The sequence below is a fragment of the Phoca vitulina genome, unplaced genomic scaffold (assembly GCF_004348235.1).
Source record: "Phoca vitulina isolate PV1807 unplaced genomic scaffold, GSC_HSeal_1.0 scaffold9, whole genome shotgun sequence".
Taxonomy (NCBI): Eukaryota; Metazoa; Chordata; class Mammalia; order Carnivora; family Phocidae; genus Phoca; species Phoca vitulina.
The window spans coordinates 37,216,973-37,239,329 of record NW_022589712.1 but is presented as its reverse complement, the minus strand read 5'-3'; the positions used below and the strand labels follow the sequence as shown (position 1 = coordinate 37,239,329).

The 22,357-nt window shown below is 41.1% G+C and overlaps 1 protein-coding gene across 8 annotated transcripts in view; it reads left to right on the top strand.

Moving 5' to 3' along the window:
• Positions 1-22,357, top strand: part of NCOA7 (nuclear receptor coactivator 7) — a 153,797-nt gene that overhangs the window by 47,489 nt on the left and 83,951 nt on the right. For 2 of the 8 annotated variants that reach the window (XM_032407935.1, XM_032407930.1), the window contains exon 1: positions 12,116-12,483. The exons of the other annotated variants lie outside the window; for them this stretch is intronic. In XM_032407935.1, coding sequence (XP_032263826.1) covers positions 12,245-12,483 — 239 coding nt within the window. In that variant the 5' untranslated portion in view covers positions 12,116-12,244. Of the gene's footprint in view, positions 1-12,115; positions 12,484-22,357 lie in introns of those variants that run through there. 8 annotated transcript variants of the gene reach the window in all.

The window sequence follows — 22,357 nt, the reverse complement described above, 5'->3', positions numbered from 1 at the left end:
TGGGGGTGTGGGGTCCCCCAGAGAGGCCAGCTTGATGACTGACCCTTATGTAAAGTCATGGGAACATTAACAAAGCAATAAAGCAGGAGATGAGCCACACCAGATTGCCTATACCCTGTCCAACCGGGGCCTGTAACATGCTGTAAAGTTTTACTTGTGTATATTGGTGGTCTACCCTCTTTTTTGCTGATTGCTCACTGTGTGCCAGGAGGCTTACAAATACGACCTTATTTAATCCTTAGAATAACCCATGAGGTAGATGGTGGTATTTTCCTCATTTTGACAGGCAAGAGAGCAGGCTTGGAGTGGTTTAGTAACTCCCCAAGTGATACGGCTAGTAAGTAATGAGTCAGGATTTCTTCCTTCTGCGTTCAGCTCTTAGGCCTTTATTAACTACGACTTCCATACTGCCTTCCAAGTATAGTGTAAAAATAAGTAGAATCAATCTATTCCATATTAGAAATTTTCAGTTGTAATATATTCATTTAGAACTTTATAGAAATTTTGTCATAAAATTTTTTTTAGCAGTTACTAATGTGTCCTCTTTGTAATATATGTCCAAAGGTAGCTGAAGAATTCCTAAGTGTTTAAGACTTCTTCCTTACTGATATGAATCTTAAAAATAAACTATAAGTGACTGGGTTTTAAACTATTGGAGTTTTAACATAACTTTTCTGTTATAGGTGAGCATCAGTCATTTATGTGCATTTTAAATGAAGAATGCCCATCTTAATGCTATGGGCAGGAACTTGATGTACAGCTCCTATTCTGTAGTAGCCTCTTCTGGGTACAGAAAGCAAGCCATTAGCAAATCTTCCTGCATTTTCAAGTAAACATTGTGCAGTGGAATGGTTATGTCTGCATAGCTCTGATAACAGCTGTTAAATTTCTTTTCCTGCAATCAGAATTCTAATGAGTGTCTCCAAGACCTTTTTTTAGTGCACTGTCTCACAGTGACTTCATTTTGTAGGCACATCGTGTGAGGAACTTCAGTCCCTCTCTAGCAGTAGGTGTGGGATGAAGAGGTACCAGGTAATAAAGTAATTCGTTAATGCCCTGGGAGCCTGGAAGAAGTGATTGAGAAATTAGAAAGAAAAGATAGCATTTTCTTTAGTAAGTATCAAATTCGTGTTAACTTGACATCTCCTTTTTCTTCTTCCACTCATCTTCTTAATACGGGCACCATGTCTAAGTTCAGAAACATAAGGTCTTTTAGGAGAAGGGCTGAGGTCATCGGGGCCACCATGCCAAGGACAGAATCTCTGCTGCATCTGACAAATAGGCCTTTTTCAATCTGGATTTGAACTTTTCCATCTACAGGGGCATTCCAGGGACCCCCCCCCCTTCCCAGGGGGTACTTGTCTCTTTCTTGAAAAGCTCTTGTTAATAGAAAGTTGTGTTTAAAGTTTTAGTTTAAATTTACTTTTTTTTTTTTTCAATTTATTTACTTATTTTCAGTTACTGAGGATCCATGCAGAATATATCAAATCCCACTTTCATATATTATCATTGTATGTGTTTGAAGGCAACATCATGTTCTTCCTGAACCTTTTCTTTTCCATACTAAATATCCTAAGTTTCTAAATCTCTCCATCTAAGACAGTTTTCAGATTTTTCACTATCATGGTATGGTCTGATTAATGCATTTATAGGAATATTAGTTGTTATTCTTTTATTTTCGTTAATACAGTATTTTATTAGTTTGTTGGTAACAATTGTATTCACACTGAGGGGAAAATAGTGTTTTTCCTTATGGGAATTGGACTTTTAATTTTATCTTGTTTGTTTTCTATCCCTTATTCTAATTTTCCCGGAATTTTGAAACCTGATGTTTTACATCAAACATATTTGCCAGCCTTCCTCGCTTGGGTCAGATATACAACCTGAACAGCATGCCTTCTGTATCCTTATCCAAGTAGTTGATAAAAATGCTGAATTGGAGAGCTGTACGAATTATGGCACATTAGTACCATCAGTGGATTAAATATCTTTAACTCTTTCAACTTGCTTTAAATCATCTTGCTCTGAGTTCAGTTAACTAAATTCTCTAGCTCATCTGTTTCCATCTTACTTTTAAGAAGGTAGTGTCAGACATTCTCAAGGACCTTAGTGAAATCTTGATATACATGCGACATGCCCATTGATTGATATGCCAAATCTAGCAGTACTGTTAAAAAAGAGAATTGTGTTAGTTCATTTTCCCTCATTTTCTTATAGCCATGGTGGTTCCTAGCAGTCAATAATTTCTCATTTCTCAAGTAGTCACAGATGATTGGTCTAATATCTGTCAGTTTATTTTTCAGGGAGTCATGATGAAGCTGCTCAGTGTATCATTTCTAGAATCTGATTTTTTTTTTTTCTTTTGAAAACCAGAATTTATTTTTTTCTAATTCCTGTCTTTCTCCAGGACTCTTCAGAGTTTACTGGTAATGGTTCCACAACGAAGGGAGTTGTTTCTTACAGGGCTAGAGACTTCGTCCTGGATTTCATTTTCTTAGCTGTGATGCTTCATCCTTTTTAGGATGGTCTCTTTGATAGCGCTGCCACATTGGAGTGAACTAGATCTCCTTTCTCCCTCTTATGAGTTAACTCCACCCAGTGTGCTGTGGACACTGGCCCTATTGCTTCTTGCAGCCTCATTCTCTCAGCATCCTGAAAATTTCCTTGTGACTTTTTCCTTTGCATTGATTACAACCGTCTGTTCATTCTGAGCTTCAGATTTCCATTGTTGTTCTTCTAGGTTTCTATCATTTGCTTGTTGCTTTTGTCTAAGCTTCATTTTGTTCCTCTCTGCCATTCTTTGTACATGCCTATTGAAAACCCGAGTTCATCAGGATACATTTGGTTCTTGAGATGCTTTCTGCTTTGCCTCTTCAACAGGCTCATTTGTGATGGAGTTGACAGAATTTGTTTTGAAGGACGAATCATCCTTCTTGAACCATTTTCCTTTTAAGCCGTGGCCATGAGATTGTATTCATCTGTCCTTTCCCTCAGCAAACATTGGTAGGTTCACTCATATGCGGAATCTAAAAAACAAAACGAATAAACAAACAAAAAGCAGAATCGGGCCTGTAAGTACAGAGAACACACTGACCGTTGCCACAGGGGTGGGGGGCTGGGGGTAGGGCAAAATGGGTGAAGGGGAGAGGGAGATACAGGCTTCCAGTTATGGAATGAATAAGGCATGAGAGTAAAAGGCACAGCATGGGGAATATAGCCAGCGTAATAGCGTTGTATGGTGATGGATGGCAGCTACGCCTGTGGTGGGCACAGCATAACATACGGAGACGCTGAGGCACTGTGTTGTACCCCCTGAAACTAATGTAACATTGGGTGTTAACTATATGCAAATTAAAAACAAAAACAAAAACATTTGTAGGAATGTACGGTCTGGTGTAATAACAGGATGCTTATAAAAGGAGTAACAATGGGATAAGTACCGGATAAGGGGACTGCCAAGTGCTAAGAGTATGGGGCAGAGGAAGTGACTGTCCAAAAGAGCCTGGGCACTTTCATAAAAGAAGTGATATTATGCTGTCTTCAGATGTCAGGAAGAGAGAATGAAGGGAGGGAAGTTTCACACGGACGAAAGACTGTGTATGGATACACGGACGCATGAAATTACATGGGATTTACATGTGACTGGGACATTGAGATGGAGTCCTTAGATTCTTTAAGAGAAGCCTATCACTTCGGTCAGTTCTTTTTCACTCTCTGCTGTATACTTCCATATCTTCCTTTTGACTCACAGTCCTAACCTTCAACTGGAAGGTAAGGGGAAAACATTGTTGACGACCCAAATCCATAAGATTCCTACCTAGAACTTCAGTCACTAGAGATTCATTTCATGTTTCTTCTGTTGGGGATCAATCCCTTGACCATGTGTCTGGACCAGTTACTCTTTCTTGAATGATGGTTTTGATCATTCTTAGGCTGTTCTCTGCCACTTTGTGAATTAGTGTGCTAAACCTAATTCTACCAGGGCGAATTTGGGTTGCTTTTATTCCCCCTGACAAGGAGCCACCAGATACCTTCCTCTTTTGTTTTAATTATTAAAGGGATCAGCGAAATAATTACCAACTTAATTTTCTTACTTCCCAGGCAAGAGAGCACACATCAGTTCATTGTTTATGCTACCTAAGGATTAAAGTTTGCACCCTGGATAGGAGGCATGAGTCCACAAGGCCACAGATGATTGGCTTTAACCAGTCCCATTTCTCACTGGTCAGTAAAGATCCTTCATTTATGGCCCACAAGGGTCTAGCACACCAAAGATGCTCAGAGTTCATCATTTTTTATCAGCTTTGGCTGGTAGCCTGCTCAAAATTCACAACCAATTTATAGTGAAACTCAGCACCGAGTTTACTTCCCAGGGAAGTGCTGCTGGGAGTAGGAAATTCTCGGGCAGGACTGATGAGGGATTGCTGTGATCTCTCGGGTGCCCTATTGTTTTCTGAGGCCACTGGTGGCTCTCCCATCCATGGGACACCACCACACTGCTGCATCCCCGCATGGCACGCTGCTGAGCCTTCCTTCTGCCTGCCATGTGTCCTGCCCCCCAAAATTCTCTTACTGGTTTCAGTTTCTCTCTGGAGCTTCAGACTAATTTTCTTTCTTGGATCTTTTATAAATTATTTTCCAATTTCTAGAAATGCCGTTTAAGGAAACATTTATGTTTTTCAAAATAAAGTTTCTGTGTTACCGTAGAGTGAAACTATTGGCTCTAGAAATCTGGTGATTTGTTAATTTGGGGTTATAATTTTAAGTGATTCTCATAGTTTAATTGCATTGAAGGGAAAATAAGAAATTAAGGGGGCAAAAAATCAGAAACCAGGAAAGACAAATGTGCTTATAATGAAGATCAAATACAGATACATAGAACATGTACTTGATTAGGCAGACAACTAAAACTCTTAGAAGAAATAAGTGGGGCTGGTCTTTGGTGTCAGGATGGAGGCAGGAGGCTGCTTTGGGGGCCTTTGTCCCCTCTCCCAATGACCATGTCATCAGCATTCCTCACATAACACCCCAAATAAAAAAACAGTCCTGATTTAAAAAAAAAAAAAAAAAGTCTACCTGCTTAGCAGATGCGGCTTTAAAGCAAGGCTCAGAACCTTTCCTAACCCCTCCAGATCTCAGTTCTGTTCCTCATTTCCTCCTGGAGCAATTATAGCCTGGCCCCACTCACTTAAGTAAGGCCTTCTTGCCTCTGTCTCTTCCTTCCTTTTTGTTGGTTCTACATAATTGTTTCCTCTGAGAATAATGGAACTTTTTAAAAAATGGCATGTTCCACTGAAGTTGTCACTATTTTTTAAAACTCATACCGCACGCAAAAATATTTTCGTAGGGAGATAATCAAGAAATGATGAATCTTTAAAAATAAGTTGTAATTGGATACACAGTGAGAGAAGTATTAAAAGAAACATGTGGGTGGCTTTTTTTTGTTTTTAGTAAACGCAAATGTTTGGCTTTAACCATGGAAAGCTCTCATGAAACACTTATCTGTGTGTCTGAAATCATTGCGAGGTAAAACTAAAGTAACTCAAAAATATAAATAATGCTTATTAAGTACATGTGGACATAGTATAGTTAGTCCTCTGCACCTATAAGAAAATTCTAGAAAATTTCATTTAAAATAATGAAGAATTTTGTTCTCTGAATAGTCAGTCTTCCTATGATTTAGATTTATCTCTTAGTTGTTTATTTGTATGGAATTTAGGGCAAGAAAATATCTTAAAAACTACTTAAGCTAACTTCTTGGTCAAGCTGAGTTACTGAGCCTTGAGAGGTGGTATTGAACTGGAGTCACTGGCTAGCGAGGGCATCATTTACCCATTCATTCAGCAAACATATTTTGCTTCTGGTGTATATCCTGGATATATGTTATATGTAGACATATATTTATGATGATTTCATATTTTTTGCTATGACACTTGTATTGTCATCTATATGATAATATATATAAATTCCTTGCAATGATCAATAAACTTTGATAGTTATTCCAAATTGCCCTCTGAGAATTGTGTCCCAGCTGGCATTCCTGCAAACAGTGTTTTTCCTGGGATGTTACCATTCTGCTAGAAACACATGCTTTTGAAAAGTTGCTGCTTGGCTGGTACAGCCACTCTGGAAAACAGTATGGAGGTTCCTCAAGACATTAAAAATAGAGCTACTCTACGTCCCAGCAATTGCATTACTAGGTATTTATCCCAAAGATACAGACATAGTGAAAAGAAGGGGCACATGCACCCCAATGTCCATAGCAGCAATGTCCACAATAGCCAAACTGTGGAAAGAACCAAGATGCCCTTCAACAGACGAATGGATAAAGAAGATGTGGTCCGTATATACAATGGAATATTAGTCAGCCATCAGAAAGGATGAATACCCACCATTTGTATTGACATGGATGGAACTGGAGGGGATTATGCTAAGTGAAATAAGTCAAGCAGAGAAAGACAATTACATGGTTTCACTCATATGTGGAACATAAGCAATAGCACGGAGGACCATAGGGAAGGGAGGGAAAATTGAATGGGAAGAAATCAGAGAGGGAGACAAACCATGAGAGACTCTGGACTGGGAAACGAAGGGGAGGTGGGTGCGGGGATGGTGTAACTGGGTGATGGGCATTAAGGAGGGCACGGGTTGTGATGAGCCCTGGGTGTTATACACAACTAATGAATCCTCGAACACTACATCAAAAACTAATGATGTACTGAGATGCCAGGGTGGCTCAATTGGTTGGGCGGCTGCCTTCGGCTCAGGTCATGATCCCAGGGTCCTGGGATCTAGTCCCGCATCGGGCTCCTTGCTCTACAGGAAGCCTGCTTCTCCCTCTGCCTGCCGCTCCCCCTGCTTGTGCTCTCTCTCTCTCTGACAAATAAATTTTTTCAAAAATCTAAAAAAACCCAAAAACTAATGATGTACTATATATTGGCTAACTGAACATAATAAATAAATTAAATAAATAAATAAATAAATAACAAAATAATAAAATAAAATAAAAAGTTGGTACTTTGGAGATGTTTTAGTCTACATCAGCTTCTCCTTCCTCCTTTCTTCCTGTTTCCTGTCTTTTTGTCTTTCCTCATTTTCGGTCTTCCTTTCCTAGTTTTCTTTCTTCTTTCCCTTCCTCCTTTTCTTCCCTTCTGCCCTCCTGCCCTCCCTCCATCCAGTCGTCTGTATTTACAAAGAGGCCGTTCCACACCGGGGAGTGTCCCGTAACAGCCCCAAGCAGCTCACGTCCTCTTGAGGGAAAGGATAATGGACTTCCAGGCCTCCCAGCTCAGGCACCTGCTGAGATACTGCAGGCAATGAACTGTATGTACATTTGAGAGCAACAAATATGTAGGAGCACAGACATAGCTTGTATGAAGAGAAATGGAAGGTACTGGGTATATTTAGCCTGAAGAAGAAAACTTGCTGGGTGGGTGTGCTATCTGCTTCCCATCTTGAAAGGCCTGCCACCTTGAGGAGCAGAAAAGTCTCAGTTCCCTGATACAGTTCTCAGATCAATGGCTGGAAACTTCAGAGGCGGATTCTGGCATTCAGCATCACAAACAACTTTATAAATGCCACTTATTGATTTATAAGTAATAATTGTTTTCTCTATCAGTGAGTGCGCCTTTGGATACAGGTGGCCGCAAAACCCCACGAGAGCAGGCGAGCCATTGAGAATGGCGGACTTCCGGGTTGGGACGCTGCGTCTCTCTGCTCTTTTCCCGTTCCCCCTCAGACCCCACAGTGCACTCCTGGGGCTCTGGACCCGTGATGTGTGGTGACAGGAAGACTGCCAGCCTCACATCTTCCTGGGTAGGAACAAGCAGGAGTGCTTCCTGGCAGCTCAGCGTCGCCTTGACTGGACTGAAGTGAAAACACCCCTTGGGGAGAGGGAGCAGGCAGGGAGCGCACAGTGGCCGGTGGTCGGCTGCACTTCCTGGTCTTGCTGAACAGGAACAGCAGGTTTTCCCTGCTCTACCCGTGGGGCAGTTCCCTGTTCAGCCTTGGGGCAGCCACCAGTGCTGCTCAGAGTAGCTCACTCTTGTCCGTTTTCCTGACAACACTGAGGAGGAGCCTGTCTGCGAGCTGGACTTCCCTTGGCGCCAGTTTTCTGGTGGCATAGATTTGGGGACCGAGGGATTACTTTGGAGTTCAGCATTTACAAGTTCATATGTTTGACAAATGAGGGGTTTCTCTGGCAATACAATTCATTTAAAAATTTTGCAGGCTTTAATTCTATTGTCATTGGCCACACTTCACAGGTTAGTAACCAGAACCATGGACTTTGGGTGGAGATAGAACCGGCTCAGGAATTTTGGTCTCTCAGCAGTGGGCTGGTACTCAGCTCATCTCCTGGACCTTCAGAGAAGCACTGCCTTCTGGGTCTTTGCTTCAGGGCAGTAAAAACCAGTGGCCTGAGCTGGGGAAGCACTGTTTATTTGCTTCTTAGGAGCCCTGGACTGTGTTCTAGCTGCCTCAGTGCACTGGGCCACCATCCTGTGTGTCTGGCAGAGGGAATAAGTGGAGGTATTTGGGAGGAGCCTGAGGAAGAGCAACTGCTTCTAAACCCTCATCTCAGTACAGTAGCGTCCCCTACTTTTTTGCACTAACTTTAGTTGGGGGCAGGTAATTTGGCTTTTCCATGTCTACAGGACTCCAGGGGTCACCAGGCTCTCAACTGTTGCAAACTACAAACAAAAATTTTCTCTTAGCAAAGATAGATTTTCATCTGGTTCTACTTTAAGCTGATAAATTATAGTCTAAGCTCGTCTCTTTCTTGTAAGATCTTACTGAAGACTTGAAAGAAATGGAGAGTTTACTTTAGAATCCTAAAAATTCTCTTAAGCCCCCTAATAATACACTCCTGATAGGCACACTGTCTGGTTTTAAGGTACAAAACACATCCATTTTATTGTCACATGACAAAGGTAGCCAGCTTCCCAGCTGGCATCCAACCCCAGCTCAGCCGATCCACATTTTGGGATCCTTCACATGAAACAGCCTCAATTCTTACGTAAATTTCCATAATAGTCAGGTCTGTCTTTCCCCTTTGTTGGGGGCAGGGGGCCAGAGTCCCAAGTAACAGAAAACAGATGAAACTAGCTGAGGAGAGAAAAGAAGGCATTAGGGGATTTCCTGGCACACCTAAGTTAAAAGTCCAGGTTAAATTTTAGATTTGACTTCAGGAATGTCTGGATTGGGGCCCAAATAATGTCATCATGACTCAGTTTCTCTGTATCTGAGCTCTTCCACTCTTTTGTCTTCTCAGATTTTACTTGATAAACACTGCCGACTCAGGATCTCCCTTGTGCAACATCAGGCAAAGCGAGTGTGTTTGCCAGTAATTGACACTGGATTCACTGTGACTGGACCAGCCTAGGCCATGTGCTGGTTCCTGGAGTCACTGCTTCTATCCGAGGGGCCTCAGTGCTTTGACTGGCTTGGGTCAGGTGTCCCATCCCTGGAGCTGGGGTGGTGCCCTACCCAGATATGGTATTAAAAGGGGGGAGGGTATATTTACTGAAAATTGAAACTTGATGTCAAAACAAGGAGGAAAAGATTGTAGGGAGGCCAACAAAAGTCTGCTACAATTATCTATAGCGTGTTAGACACTGAACTAGGCACTGCAGTTAAAGTTTTTAATTTTTAATTTTTATTTTTTTAAAGATTTTATTTATTTATTTGACAGAGAGAGAGACAGCAAGAGAGGGAACAAGCAGGGGGAGTGGGAGAGGGAGAAGCAGGCTTCCCGTGGAGCAGGGAGCCCGATGTGAGGCTTGATCCCAGGATTTGGGGATCATGACCTGAGGCGAAGGCAGACGCTTAACGACTGAGCCACCCGGGTGCCCCTGCAGTTAAAGTTCTCACAAAAGAAGAATGACATATGTTGAGTCTCAGTTTCTAGGCACTGGGGAGTTTTGAGAGGATCTGTAAATATAGTACTTAATTCCGTCATTGGATGATTTGATCAGATACGTTTTAAGGAGCTTTCCTACATGAGATTTTATGATTTATGCTTCTTGGAAAATGAAATGGAAAAGATAATTTGTTTATTAGCTTAGGTAATTATTTTATCATTTTAAATTTATCATTTTAGAGTTTTTAATATTGTGACAGCTTTATGTAGAATTCTGAAAATTCAATTCAGTGCTTTCTTTGACATCATAATTCCCCTAAAACAATATCTGAATATGGAAGAATTAATATACTGATGGAAAACACCTTCTTTTTTGTTTGTATGGTAGCCTCACTAAAGATATAATTGTTGATAAATGCTGAATTTTAGTTTTTGTCCATGCCACTGTGAAATTGTAATGTATGTATGGGTTAAATATTGAAACGTGCTTTTTATTGATTGGAGCTTTATTGCCTAATCCATATAAACAGCAATGAAACTTCTCTTTATTTGACTTTCATTTGAACTGTGGCTAATATACTCCCTGCAGAGAGTCTCCACAATAGTTAACATATTTATTTTCCCCCATCTTATGCAATATTGTTGTCATTACATTTTGGTTTTCTTCATAAGCTGCCTCTAATCTCAGCCAAAATACAGTCCAGCTGAGTTTTCTTATGGCTTACCGAAGGAACATGGAAATCCACAGGAAATTTGGATGATTATTATTATTCTAATGTTATAAGGGTTTAAAAAGTTTTATAATGTGTATTAAAAGGAATCCCTAAGATCAGAACACTTAAAACTATATAAGTAAATGCAAATCTGTAAGAAATTACCTTGCCTTTTATCAACTATTAAAAAAACTCCCAAGTGTGGGGCGCCTGGGTGGCTCAGTCGTTAAGCATCTGCCTTCGGCTCGGGTCATGATCCCAGAATCCTGGGATCGAGCCCTGCATCGCGCTCCCCACTCAGCCGGAAGCCTGCTTCTCCCTCTCCCACTCCTCCTGCTTGTGTTCCCTCTCACTGTGTCTCTCTCTGTCAAATAAATAAATAAACTCCAAGTGTAAGTTTCTTGGTACAAAATTGCTATTGGAGAGGGTGGATTGATGACTCAGTTAATGGTATGTAATGAACTCTTTTTTACCTCTGTGTGCTGAGAGACGTAGTAGGTACAAAGAAGAATTAATGATAAGAAAGTCCAGTTTTGTTTATTTGGGGGAAGGAGGCAGGTGTTTGAATTGTGGGGGAATTGTTAGGTCTTGCCTCTCAAAACACCTTATATTATTATTTGAATTAATGGATTGGTATTGGGTGGAGTTTGATTTCTGTGGTTGGAAGGGTGTAGAACAACTTCCCTTGAGATGAGGTCCCTTTTAGTCTGTGTGACATGGTCAGCTTCAAGGGTTTTATCCATTTGTGAAATTGGATACAGATAAAACTCAGCCTGTCATTAGCCTGCTTTATCATTCCAGGACTAATGTTTGTTCATTTCCTTATTTATTTATGTATTCATTCATTCGTGTCCCACCTTATTCTACAAGGATTTGAGATACCTTATAAAAATTACACACATGTGTAACCCACATGCAACCAGCCTTGTTTTGGTCCACTCCCAGCATTAAATCACATTCAAAGAAATAAGCACGATAGAGAAAATAATTCAGGTATTTACTTCAACTCTCAGGAAACCTCCAGGAGGGTAGTTAATTTTATATGATGGAACTTTTTTTAAAACCCTCTTTTGCCTTCTGAACTTTTACATGGCTGTTGGCTATTTCACCAGACTCCTTCCTTCTTCTTGACCCTAAACTTCATGCTATTAGTTGTGTAGTTGACTCAGAACTACTTCCATGGTCAGTGTTACTAAGGGACTTCTTTTCAGGGCACCCAACTGGCTTAGTCAGAAGAGCATGCAACTCATGATCCCACGGTCATGAGTTCAAGCGCCATGTTGGGTGTAGAGATTACAGTCAGTCAGTTAGCAATAAACATACATATATACATACATACATTAAAAAAACAAAAACGAAGGGACTCCTTTCCATAGTTCTCCCTATTCATGAGTAGAGCACGTACTGGTTTCCCAGGTGTCAAAACCCTTCCTCACCCTTAACTCTAAAATTATGTAGGACCTCATATCCTATATAAAAAGAACACTAAAAAGATGTGGTAGTGGTGTCTGTTATTAACATTCATAAAGGCAATTTGTTGCAGCGAAAAGTGCCAAGAGAGGACATGATGCCAATATAGGACTTAGTAAAAGATATTTTGCAGTGGGCCAACACAGTATGGTCCAAGACTGCGGCTCTCTGATCATCTGAATTGACCCAAGAATAAAACTTTATGCTGTCTGGAGCAAAAAATGCAAACATTGACCTTAGAGACCAAAGCGGTGATGGAAACGAGTGGACAGTAGGTGGTAACTGCCGGCCTTCGACGTTGGTGCTCTGTGGGGAAGGAAGACTGGGGCCTGATGACGACAGCACATGCCTTTTCCAAGGAGGGAAGCTGTTGTTCTGCTCCAGCCTGGTTGGCCATGCGGGGCCCAGGACCATTACTATTATGTCTGCTAATTCTTCAAGGTGAGCCTGAAATCCACATTTTTATGTGAAATATCCTCATTTTAAATGCTCTCCTTTAGTCATTAAGATTTTTAAAAAGTGCTTGTGGGCCAAGCGGAACATACAACAGGCATTCAGTCACATATCTGATCGAGAAAAGGATAGCCTGCTTGGTTTTTTTACAGATCCATCAGTCTCACTTTCATCTTCTCTGTTGTGCTCAAGATTGGTGTTCTGGCAAAGTCTAGAGTCTGGCGTTCTCTGATTCTCAGCATCAACTAGGTGTACAACTATTCAGTTCACTTCTGACCCGAACTGCCCTGAGTCAGTGTCAGACTTTACAGGTGTAAGAGCTCAGTCATTCAAGACTGTCCTCACTTCGGATGCCATTCATAAGTCCTGAATCCCCAGTCAACCCACACTTCTGTCCAGCTCGGCTGTACATTTGGGAGTTCCTGTGATCCCTCCTCAGGTTTGACAATTCTAAAACAACTCACAGGACTCAGGAAAACACTTTGCTTACATTTACCAGTTTATTATACAGCATATTTTTCAGGAACAGCCCAATGGAAGATGATGCATAGGGCAAAGTATGGGAGTAGGAGGGTGCAGAGCTTCCGTGCTCTGTCTGGGCATGCCACCCTCCTAGCACCTCAGTGTGTTCACTGAACCAGAAGCTCTCTAAACCGTGTCAGTTAAAGGTTTATATGCAAGTGTCATTGTAGAGGCATGATTGATTAAATCATTGGCATTGGTGATTGAACTCAATCTCCAGCCCCTCTCCCCTCCCCAGGAGTCTGGAGGTGGGGCCAAAATTTCCAATCTTCTAATCAAGGCTTGGCAGTTCTGGTGACCAGTCCCTATCCTGAGGCTGTCTTAGCCCCCCACACAAACAACAGGAGTCATTTATCGACACACAAAAGATATTCTTACCACTCAGGAGATTCCAAGTGTTTTAGGAGCTCTACACCAGACTATGGAGGGACAAAGACCAAGCATTTATTTTTTATTATAACACAGGGGTTCTTTTCGATTGGTTAAGAGCAAACTAGTACACTTGAGAGATGACCATCCTTGAGGCTTTTTTGAAAAGCCCAACCAAGACTGCCATGTGGTTGGAAGGTCATCACCCCAGAGACTGGCCATCAGAAATATGAAAGCAAGGCCAAGATTTTTCTTTAAAAATCTGTTTTTGGTGTGCCTTTACATACAAATGAATAACCTCAGAGTTTGACAGCAATTTTAGAAGGGAAGAATTTCGAAGTAGATATTACTAGTCTTCATCCCGTGAATCCTATTTTTGAGCAATGTCGTTTCCCAAGGATACGGACAGTATATATCAAGTAGAAAAAATACCTCTAAGAAATTGAATGGACATATTGGATGTAAACCAACTAAATTGAAAGCATCTGCCAAAATAATTTTTCAGATTTTATACTTGATAATACATTATTCTTTCTGAAAGTACCTAAAATGACAGGAAGAGTTATGAGGCAGGCCACTTCTCATTTATAGCATTGAAATAACATTATCATAAGAGAGGAAGCATATGTGTGTGTCTAAAATTATTCAAAGGCAGTTAAATATTATTAGAATATATTTTAAAAGTTGGAAGGAGGAAGAGAAGTTGAGTTAGAGCATATTCTAATTTTATGCCACTCATAATTGTTTTCCTCAGCAGGACATTTTTGCTGATCACAGATGTTGTTTCACTCATGAGGCTTTTAGGAGAGCATTAATTTATATACTAAACCGATTACTTCTGGACTGTATTTTTTAGCTTTTATTTTCCTCCATGTTTCTACAGTTTAAGCAGTTAGCAAGGAATAAGGTTAAACTCAGAGAACAAAATCCCTGCTATCACTGTATTTCTGCTGGGAAAATTTCAAGTAGCTCTGCTTTAGTTAGTTGCTTGTTTTGCTGAAGTAGCTTCAAGAAATAAAAATTTTTCTGTTTTTCCCGAAGAATTGTGTCTTTGCAATATAGCTGCTCTGCTGAAATATATATGTCATTGAAATACATCCCAGTGCTGTCACTGGGGAGTCCAAGCATATGATTGGTTTTGAGTAAAAAATATTTTTTAAAGATTGTCATAAAAATGATTTCTGGGCATATAAGGAGCTCCAATAAAAGAAAAAAATATTTGGAAGACTTCTTCAGCTTTGTAGGTGATTATAAACAGTGAAAGACTGATTTCAGTGATGATTGAAGTGATCAGATATGAAGACAAGATTTAACCCTTTGGAAATCCAGCCTGTTAAAATTTTCCTTCCAATATCCCCATCTCCAAGAGGCTGTTCTGAGGTCAACCAACATAAAATGAAAGCTCATGTCTGTAATATTTCCACTGCACCTTGAGATTTCAGGATCGTTTTAAGTAAACTTTTGGGTTTTGCTTTAGAAATAACATGTTTACTACCACTCACTGCAAGCAGTGAACTTTTCTTAGACCTAGTAATGATTTGGACATGGGCTGTAATGTTGCTTTTACAATTATTTATATCACACATGCTAATTTAGCTAGTGTGGTAGACTGAGTAATTACCACCAAAGATAGCCGGGTCCTAATGCCGGAATTTGTGAGTGTTACCTTATATAGCAAAAGAGACCTTGAAGATATGAGTAAGTTAAGGATTTTGAAATGGGGGGATTATCCTGGATTATCTGGGTGGGCTTCAAAATGCGATCTCAGTGTCCCCGTAAGATTAGGAGGCAGAGGGAGATTTGACTGCAGAGAAGAAGGCAGTTGAGACACTGAAGCCAGAGACCGTGCCGCTGGCTTCGGAGCTGAAGGGGCCACAAGGAATGCAGCCCTGCAGCTGAGTTTGGACTTCTGACCTCCAGAGCTGTCCGAGAATAATTGTGTGTTATTTTAAGCCCGGAGTTTGTGGTAATTTGTTACAGCAGACATAGGGGACTAATAGAGCCTCTTAGTTTAACTGTATGAAGTTAAATAAACCACATACAATTTGCAGGGTTTGGTTAAGTTCTGTGTTGCTGTGTTTATCAGCTTATTCTTGATTGATAAGCAGTAAAACTCCTAAAATGTAAATACCATAGTTACAGGACTTTGCTGATTACTCTTGGCACAACGTGCTTCTCTTATCACCTGGAGCAAGTTCCCTTTTCTGCTTCCCTTCCTCAGTTTATAGCTGAGTTCTATATCACCATTGTCAGTGCCACTGATTTCCCTGTAACTTTTTCAGGCTGTGACTCAGCATCCTGACTTTTTAGAAAAAGGAACCAGACTCTCACATGGGCAATCTATATATGCAACAAAAGCCTGTCTTGTTTCATAAACACAAGGCAAACGTTCCACACAGTAAACATTCGTTTTGTGGCAGTGCCCTTGTCAGCCCGGTACTGAGGAGGGGCATACAAGGCTCTCTGAATGTCCCTTAGGAACCCACGCCCGGTCTCATCTGAAAGTGTGACAATTTGCATCCTTTCCTGGCACCTGCACTTTGATGAGCAGAGTCCCCTACGATCTACTGATCCCATCACTGTTTTCATAGAAATCCTAAAAAGGGGAAGTTTGGTGTTTTGTCCTTGATTGGCATTCCATTTAGCGATCTTTACAGAATGCTTTTATTTTTTGAGGCCAAGGAAAATTCCATTATGTGTACATGTGTTCACCTGTGTGGATATATTGCTAGTTATTGAACTCAAAGCCGAAGGATCTCTTTTTCTAACTGTTTCTGAACCGGAGTATTTCCATTTTGACTGAATAATTTTCGGGGGGGGGGGCGGAATCTCTTTGTCAAAATTAGACAAAGTGAGGAAAAGAATGTACATCTCAAAGGTTGGTACTAGAATCAGGTACATCTATAGACTTTTCCAGTGCTTACTCCTAAGCTTTTTGGTTTTATTTGATCATAATTCTGAGAGGGAGTTTTCATTAAGTGAGTGTTTTTGTTTGTTTGTTTTTTAACTGTCTTCCCCCTCTGGCATGAAGTTGGATATTATTTGGCACATGTCACAGTTGGGAATTTGCAGTGGAAACTGAAAACTGACCTTCCTTTTGTGAAAACACGAAATGAAATATTAGAAGTGATATTCTTCTAAAAATAATAAATATCTTGTACCAGTGACTAAATTCATAGCAGAGTTAAATAAAATTAATATTTATGTATAGCGAGAAAAATCGTGAGCCCATAACATCTAGAATTTATCAAATACCTTCTTTGATGTGTTACAGTGCTTTAGATGTTAACTCATTCTCTTGGATCCTGAGAAATCCCCAAGTGATGGCAATAGCTTCAGCACAACAAACGAGTAACTTCTGGTTATTGAGCCCTTGCTGTGGACCAGGCACAGGTTGCGTTTATAGTATTGTAAGCTTTCTGTGTGCTAGTTAGTGTAATCATCACAAAAAAGCCATCTGACGCCATTCTTTCCCTTTGAAGGACAAGGAACCTGAGGCTTAGATTTAGTAACTCACCCAAGGATGCACACCTAAGAAGGAACAAATGAGGCTTCAAATGCAGATGTTTCTGGCCCATTTCGTGGTGACCATCCATTTCCCTGAGTCTGGAAATGGCAAGAGTCAGTTCGGGCAAACCAGGAAAAAACAGCGTAGACTCTGAAGAACAGTGCAATGACAAGGTTGCAGTGAACAGCCAGAGACAGTCCCCTGAGGGCCACAGCCCAGCTCTGCGTGATAACGGAGGGAGTGGGGCTGCTACGCAGGATTTCCCGTGATAGCTGGACTCAGGAGAAAGAATAAACCTCTGACAGAGATTTGGCCAAATGTTGCCATAGCTGCAGATACTTCATTTTTACAGATTTATTGGCCTGATAATTAAGCAATAAAGGATTGTTGTATCAAAAATTCAAAAACACTAAATTATATAAATGCAAAGTAAAAGTTGCCCCACTTCATTCTCCTCTGTTGACCAACCATTTTCTCATACCTACATATCTAAATGCACGTATGTATATATTGAAATGGAATAGTTGCTGGTTCGAGAGGGTTTTGCTTTGTTTTTTGTTCTGTTTCACAAAAATAGGGTCATACTACAATACTGTTCTATAATTTTTTTCGTGAAAGACTATTACTTCTATATCTTTTATGTGAGTACGCTTATTTCCCTACAGAGGCAATTTTGAGGAAAAATATTTGTATTAAAGAAGACTACAGTTAACCCTTGAACAACACGAGTTTGAATGGCGGGTCCGCTTATACCCGGAATTTTTTTCAATAAATACAGCACAGTACTCTAAATGTATTTTCTCTTCCTTATGATTTTCTTAATAATATTTGCTTTTCTCGGGGCGCCTGGGTGGCTCAGTCGTTAAGCGTCTGCCTTCGGCTCAGGTCATGATCCCAGGGTCCTGGGATCGAGTCCCGCATCGGGCTCCCTGCTCCGCGGGAAGCCTGCTTCTCCCTCTCCCACTCCCCCTGCTTGTGTTCCTGCTCTCGCTATCTCTCTGTCAAATAAATAAATAAAATCTTTAATAAAAAAAAAAAATAATAATAATATTTGCTTTTCTCTAGCTTACCTTGTTGCAGGGATACAGTATATGATACTTAATATAACATACAAAATATGTTAATTGACTGTAGATTTTATCAGAAAGGCTTCCAGTCAACAGTAGGCTTAGTAGTTAGGTTTTGGGGGAGTCAAAAGTTATACATGGATTTTTGGCTGTGTGGGGGTTGGTGTCCCTAACCCCTGAGTTATTCAAGGGTCACCTGTATTTTGGGGGGTGGGCAAAATGGGTGAAAGTAGTCAAAAGGTACAGACTTCTAGTCATAAAATAAATAAATCCTGGGGATGTAATGTATGGCATGGTGACTGTAGTTAATGTTATTATATCGCATATTTAAAAGTTATTAAGAGATCCTAAAAGTTCCCATCACAAGAAAAAATTTTGTCATTGTGTGGTGACAGATGTTAACTAGACTTGTGGCGATCATCTCACAATATATACTAATATACAATCATTATGTTGTTCACCTGAAATTAATATAATGTTTATGTTCATTATATCTCGGAAAAAAAAAAAAAAGATGCAGGGCAGTCCCATACAGTGTTGGAGGTCAGAACTTGGACCTGACCTGCTTGCATACTTCAGTGATGGGGACGCTACTTATGGAGCAGCCAGTTCCATTATTGGATTGCTCAGTTAGGAAGTTATATATATATTTTTAAAGATTTTATTTATTTGAGAGAGAGAGAGCATGAGCAGGGGGAGCGGGAGTGGGAGAAGCAGGCTCCCCGCTGAGCAGGGAGCCCGATGCAGGACTCGATCCCAGAACCCTGGGATCATGACCTGAGCCGAAGGCAGACGCTTAACAACTGAGCCACCCAGGCGCTCCTAGGAAGTTATATTGAACTAACCTTTTTACTCTATGACTTCCTCTCCTTCATTAATATGTTCTCTGGAGTTCCACAGACCAAATGTCATTCCCTCTTCACCTGTAACTGAATGAAATGGGACACCAAGGGGTATCCTTAAGATAAAAAAAAACAAAAAATAAAAAACAAAAAACAAAAAATAAGCAAAAAGAAGATATTGTTCTCATGGTTGACCCATTTTGACATTTTCTACTTTTCTTCATGGAGCTATTAGCTTCAGATTATAGAGCAGTGCTTTTTTGCCTTTTTTTGTTGTTTTTTTTTAATATCCTTTGTATGTAAATGGTTCATGTATCAATGGTTCTAAGTTGGCCTCTGGACTTTCCCAGGGATGGAAACTGCAGTGAAAGGAAAATGTACTCAGATGGGAGGGAGCACAGGGAAGTGCAGAGTCTGGGGAAGGTTTGGTTTGGATTTAAAAGATTTTTTTTAACCTCAAAACCGCTTCAGCACATTTCCTAATCCAGCTAAGTGTAAACTGTAGGAGCCAGACCGAGGCTTGAAAATCCTGTCATCAGCCTCTTGCTTTTGTTTTACCTTAGAAGTACCAGAGGGTTCGGCCTTGTATTTTCAAAGCGGATCCCAGCTGATTACACAGAGAGCCACACCTAGAGTTGAAATCTTTCCTTCCTGCAAGCATGTTCTCCATCGAAGCCCACCAGATTGCCAGGCATATCTCCCCCAAATAGTTCATAGAATTTCCAAAGTCCAGTGATTTTAAAATCAAAGATAAGCTAATATAGGCCGCAGAACACTTGTAGGAGCGGACCTGGGAGGCCCTGAGGCTTGTGGCTCACACGTAGCTTTGTGAATTCCTGTTCCACCACTTAACTGTGCCCTGTTGATGTGGAAATGTTGGGGTTCGGTGCCAAGGGCCAGAAGGAATCCTTGAGACGTCTTTGGTGCAAAAAGGTGGTTTTATTAAAGCACGGGGACCGCAGCCATGGGCAGAAGGAGCTGCACTGGGGTTGTGAGGAGTCACTGATTATATGAGATAGTCTGTCCTATAGAGGGGAGGGTGATGGTACAGACTCCAGAGACTCGAGTCTGTAGATTTCTGGAGATTGCTTTTTTTCTTATAAACCATTAAGACAGTTGCAAACTGATGGAGACTCCTGTCCCGCATGACTGTGATCGCTATCAGTTAACCATTTGTTATTCCCTTTCCTTTGTTCTAGAGCAGCTAGGAGAGCCTGAGGAATGTCACATGTATCCCACCTGGGGGGAGGGGTACGGGGTGTTAGCTTGTGCTTTGCCTTCAGCTTGCTTTTTGCTCCCTCATCATCGCCCCCCCCCGAACAATCTTGACCCTTAAATCTTTAAGGTTGTTGAAGGCAGAAGGTCTCACCTTCTGTAGCTTCTTCCTGCCGAGTAGGGGCGTAAAGATGTCCCTACCTATGGGTCAGTATTGGTCAGTCAGGGAGCAGATAGCAGAGTTACAAAAGTGGAGGCAACTGAATCCAACTTAGACAGTAACGAGCATCTCTTTGGGTGGTAGGGATCATCTGTCGATGTGAAGTCATTGTAGATGGAGTCTCAGCACCAAGCAGAGAGACATTGAAAAAGGCAACATATTAGGATTAATATGGCTATAAGAATGAGAACTCCAACAGAGAGACCCTTAATAGTTGACCGTGGTCCTCCCCCAAACCCAGGAACTTAATCGCTGAAAGAGAGAGAAGGATTTTATAGAGCCTCAATTTGGGTATTCATATTTTTCAACAGCCCTGTGACATGTCTGTGATAATCTGGACTATATACATAGCATTACATTTTAATGATGGCACATGTCCCACCTTGTTTTGCTGTTAAAACAGCTAATGCCATTCTGTTTTGTAGAACTGTTTTATGCATTTGAGTTCTTTCAGTGTTTTGTAGAGAAACGCTATTTTGAGTGTCATTTAGGGCTTTGACAGTATATTTATTAAGAGCGTCCATGTGCCAAATGACATCCTCCAGTCCTGAAGAGGGAACAAAGTTGGATGCTAGGTGGTTGTATGAATAAAACACAGAACATGCCCACCGCTGTTTTAAATTTGGAAGGTTGGCTATGTTGGTAATGGCTTTAATAATGTGTCCGTGCATCCAGGCAAAACCCAGAGTCCAGCGGCCTATCCAGCTGAGGGAAGCATGGCCACAAGTTAGAGCTGCCTAGCCACCGGGTCCTGTTAGGAGCTAGCCGTCTAATTATAGGCCTTCTGGAACTGCAGTCAGGATATCAGAGCCCTTTGGTTTTGGAGGGCCACCTTTCCAGAGGATGGTGGATGCCAGGCCGAATGTAAATAGTAATTGATTTTTAAGGCCCGAGCTATTTGCTGAGCTATTTGCACAATAAAAGACGGTCTGTTGTCACTTTGTAGGGACCAAGGGAGTCCAAATCTAGGGACAGTTTCTCTTAGCAAAGTATTTGACATTTCAGTGGCCTTTATACCCAAATGAGTAGCTGGTACGAACCCTGTATTACCCTCCATTGGTTATTTTTGAGTATAAAGATTTTTTCCCCTTATTATTAACAAGCCAGTCCTGTGCATTTTTGAGTATCCTCATTCCTGGGCTAAGTGAATTTTTTGGTCTAAAGAGACTGGAGTTAAGCCTTTATTGGGGTTAATATTTATTTATTTTGCGCTGCCTGCTTGGCTGCACAGTCTGCCAGATGTTTCCTTTAGATTCTAGGGTCATACACCTTTGACATCCTTCGAGGTGCATCACAGCTACCTCCGCAGGTAGGTGTACAGCCTCAAGAAGAGCCGTAATTTCAGGCCCATATTTGAATGGGGAGTTATGGCTTGATAATCCCTTTCCTTCCAGATTGCTCCGTGGGCATGTAGGACTAGGAAGCCATATTCAGAGTCAGCGTAGATATTAATTTTGAAGCCCTTTGCCCGCTGTAAAGCACGGGTGAACACTATTAACTCTGCCTTTTGGACGCAGGTATTTGCTGGGAGGGCTTTGGCCTCAACAGACTTGAGTTAGACTGACTGTAGCATGCCTAGCTTTTCTTGTCCCCTTTTCCATGAAACTAGTGCCATAAGTAAACCAACTGTTGTCTGCATTTCAATAGGGGGATCTTTTAAGTCTGATCGGCTAGAATAAACAAGGTCAATAATCTCTGAGCAGTTATGTTTTAACACAGAAGTATGACGGTCAGGCCCAGGCATAGGGTAGCTGGGTTTAAAGTTTGACAGGTTTTAAGTATAATTTCAGGTGTATCTGTAAGGATAGCCTGGTATTTAATAAGTCGCCTCCCATCATCCATTGGTGGCCTTTGGTCTCTCAGACAACTCTGGACCCGATGGGGTGTCATTACACAGCCAGGGACTTTCCCACAGGGAGCTTTGAGGCGGCTTCTACCAGGAGCACTGTTGTATGCTTGGCCAAAGCCTCTATTTGCAGTTTTACGTTAATAGAGGTAGTCCCTGGGACAAATATGATTAAGGAATAAAACCCTCAAGAAACTCTCTTTATTTGAGGTGTAGCCTTAACAATATCCTAATTACAAGGAATCACGGCAAGTGGGAGAAGACTTGTCTCAG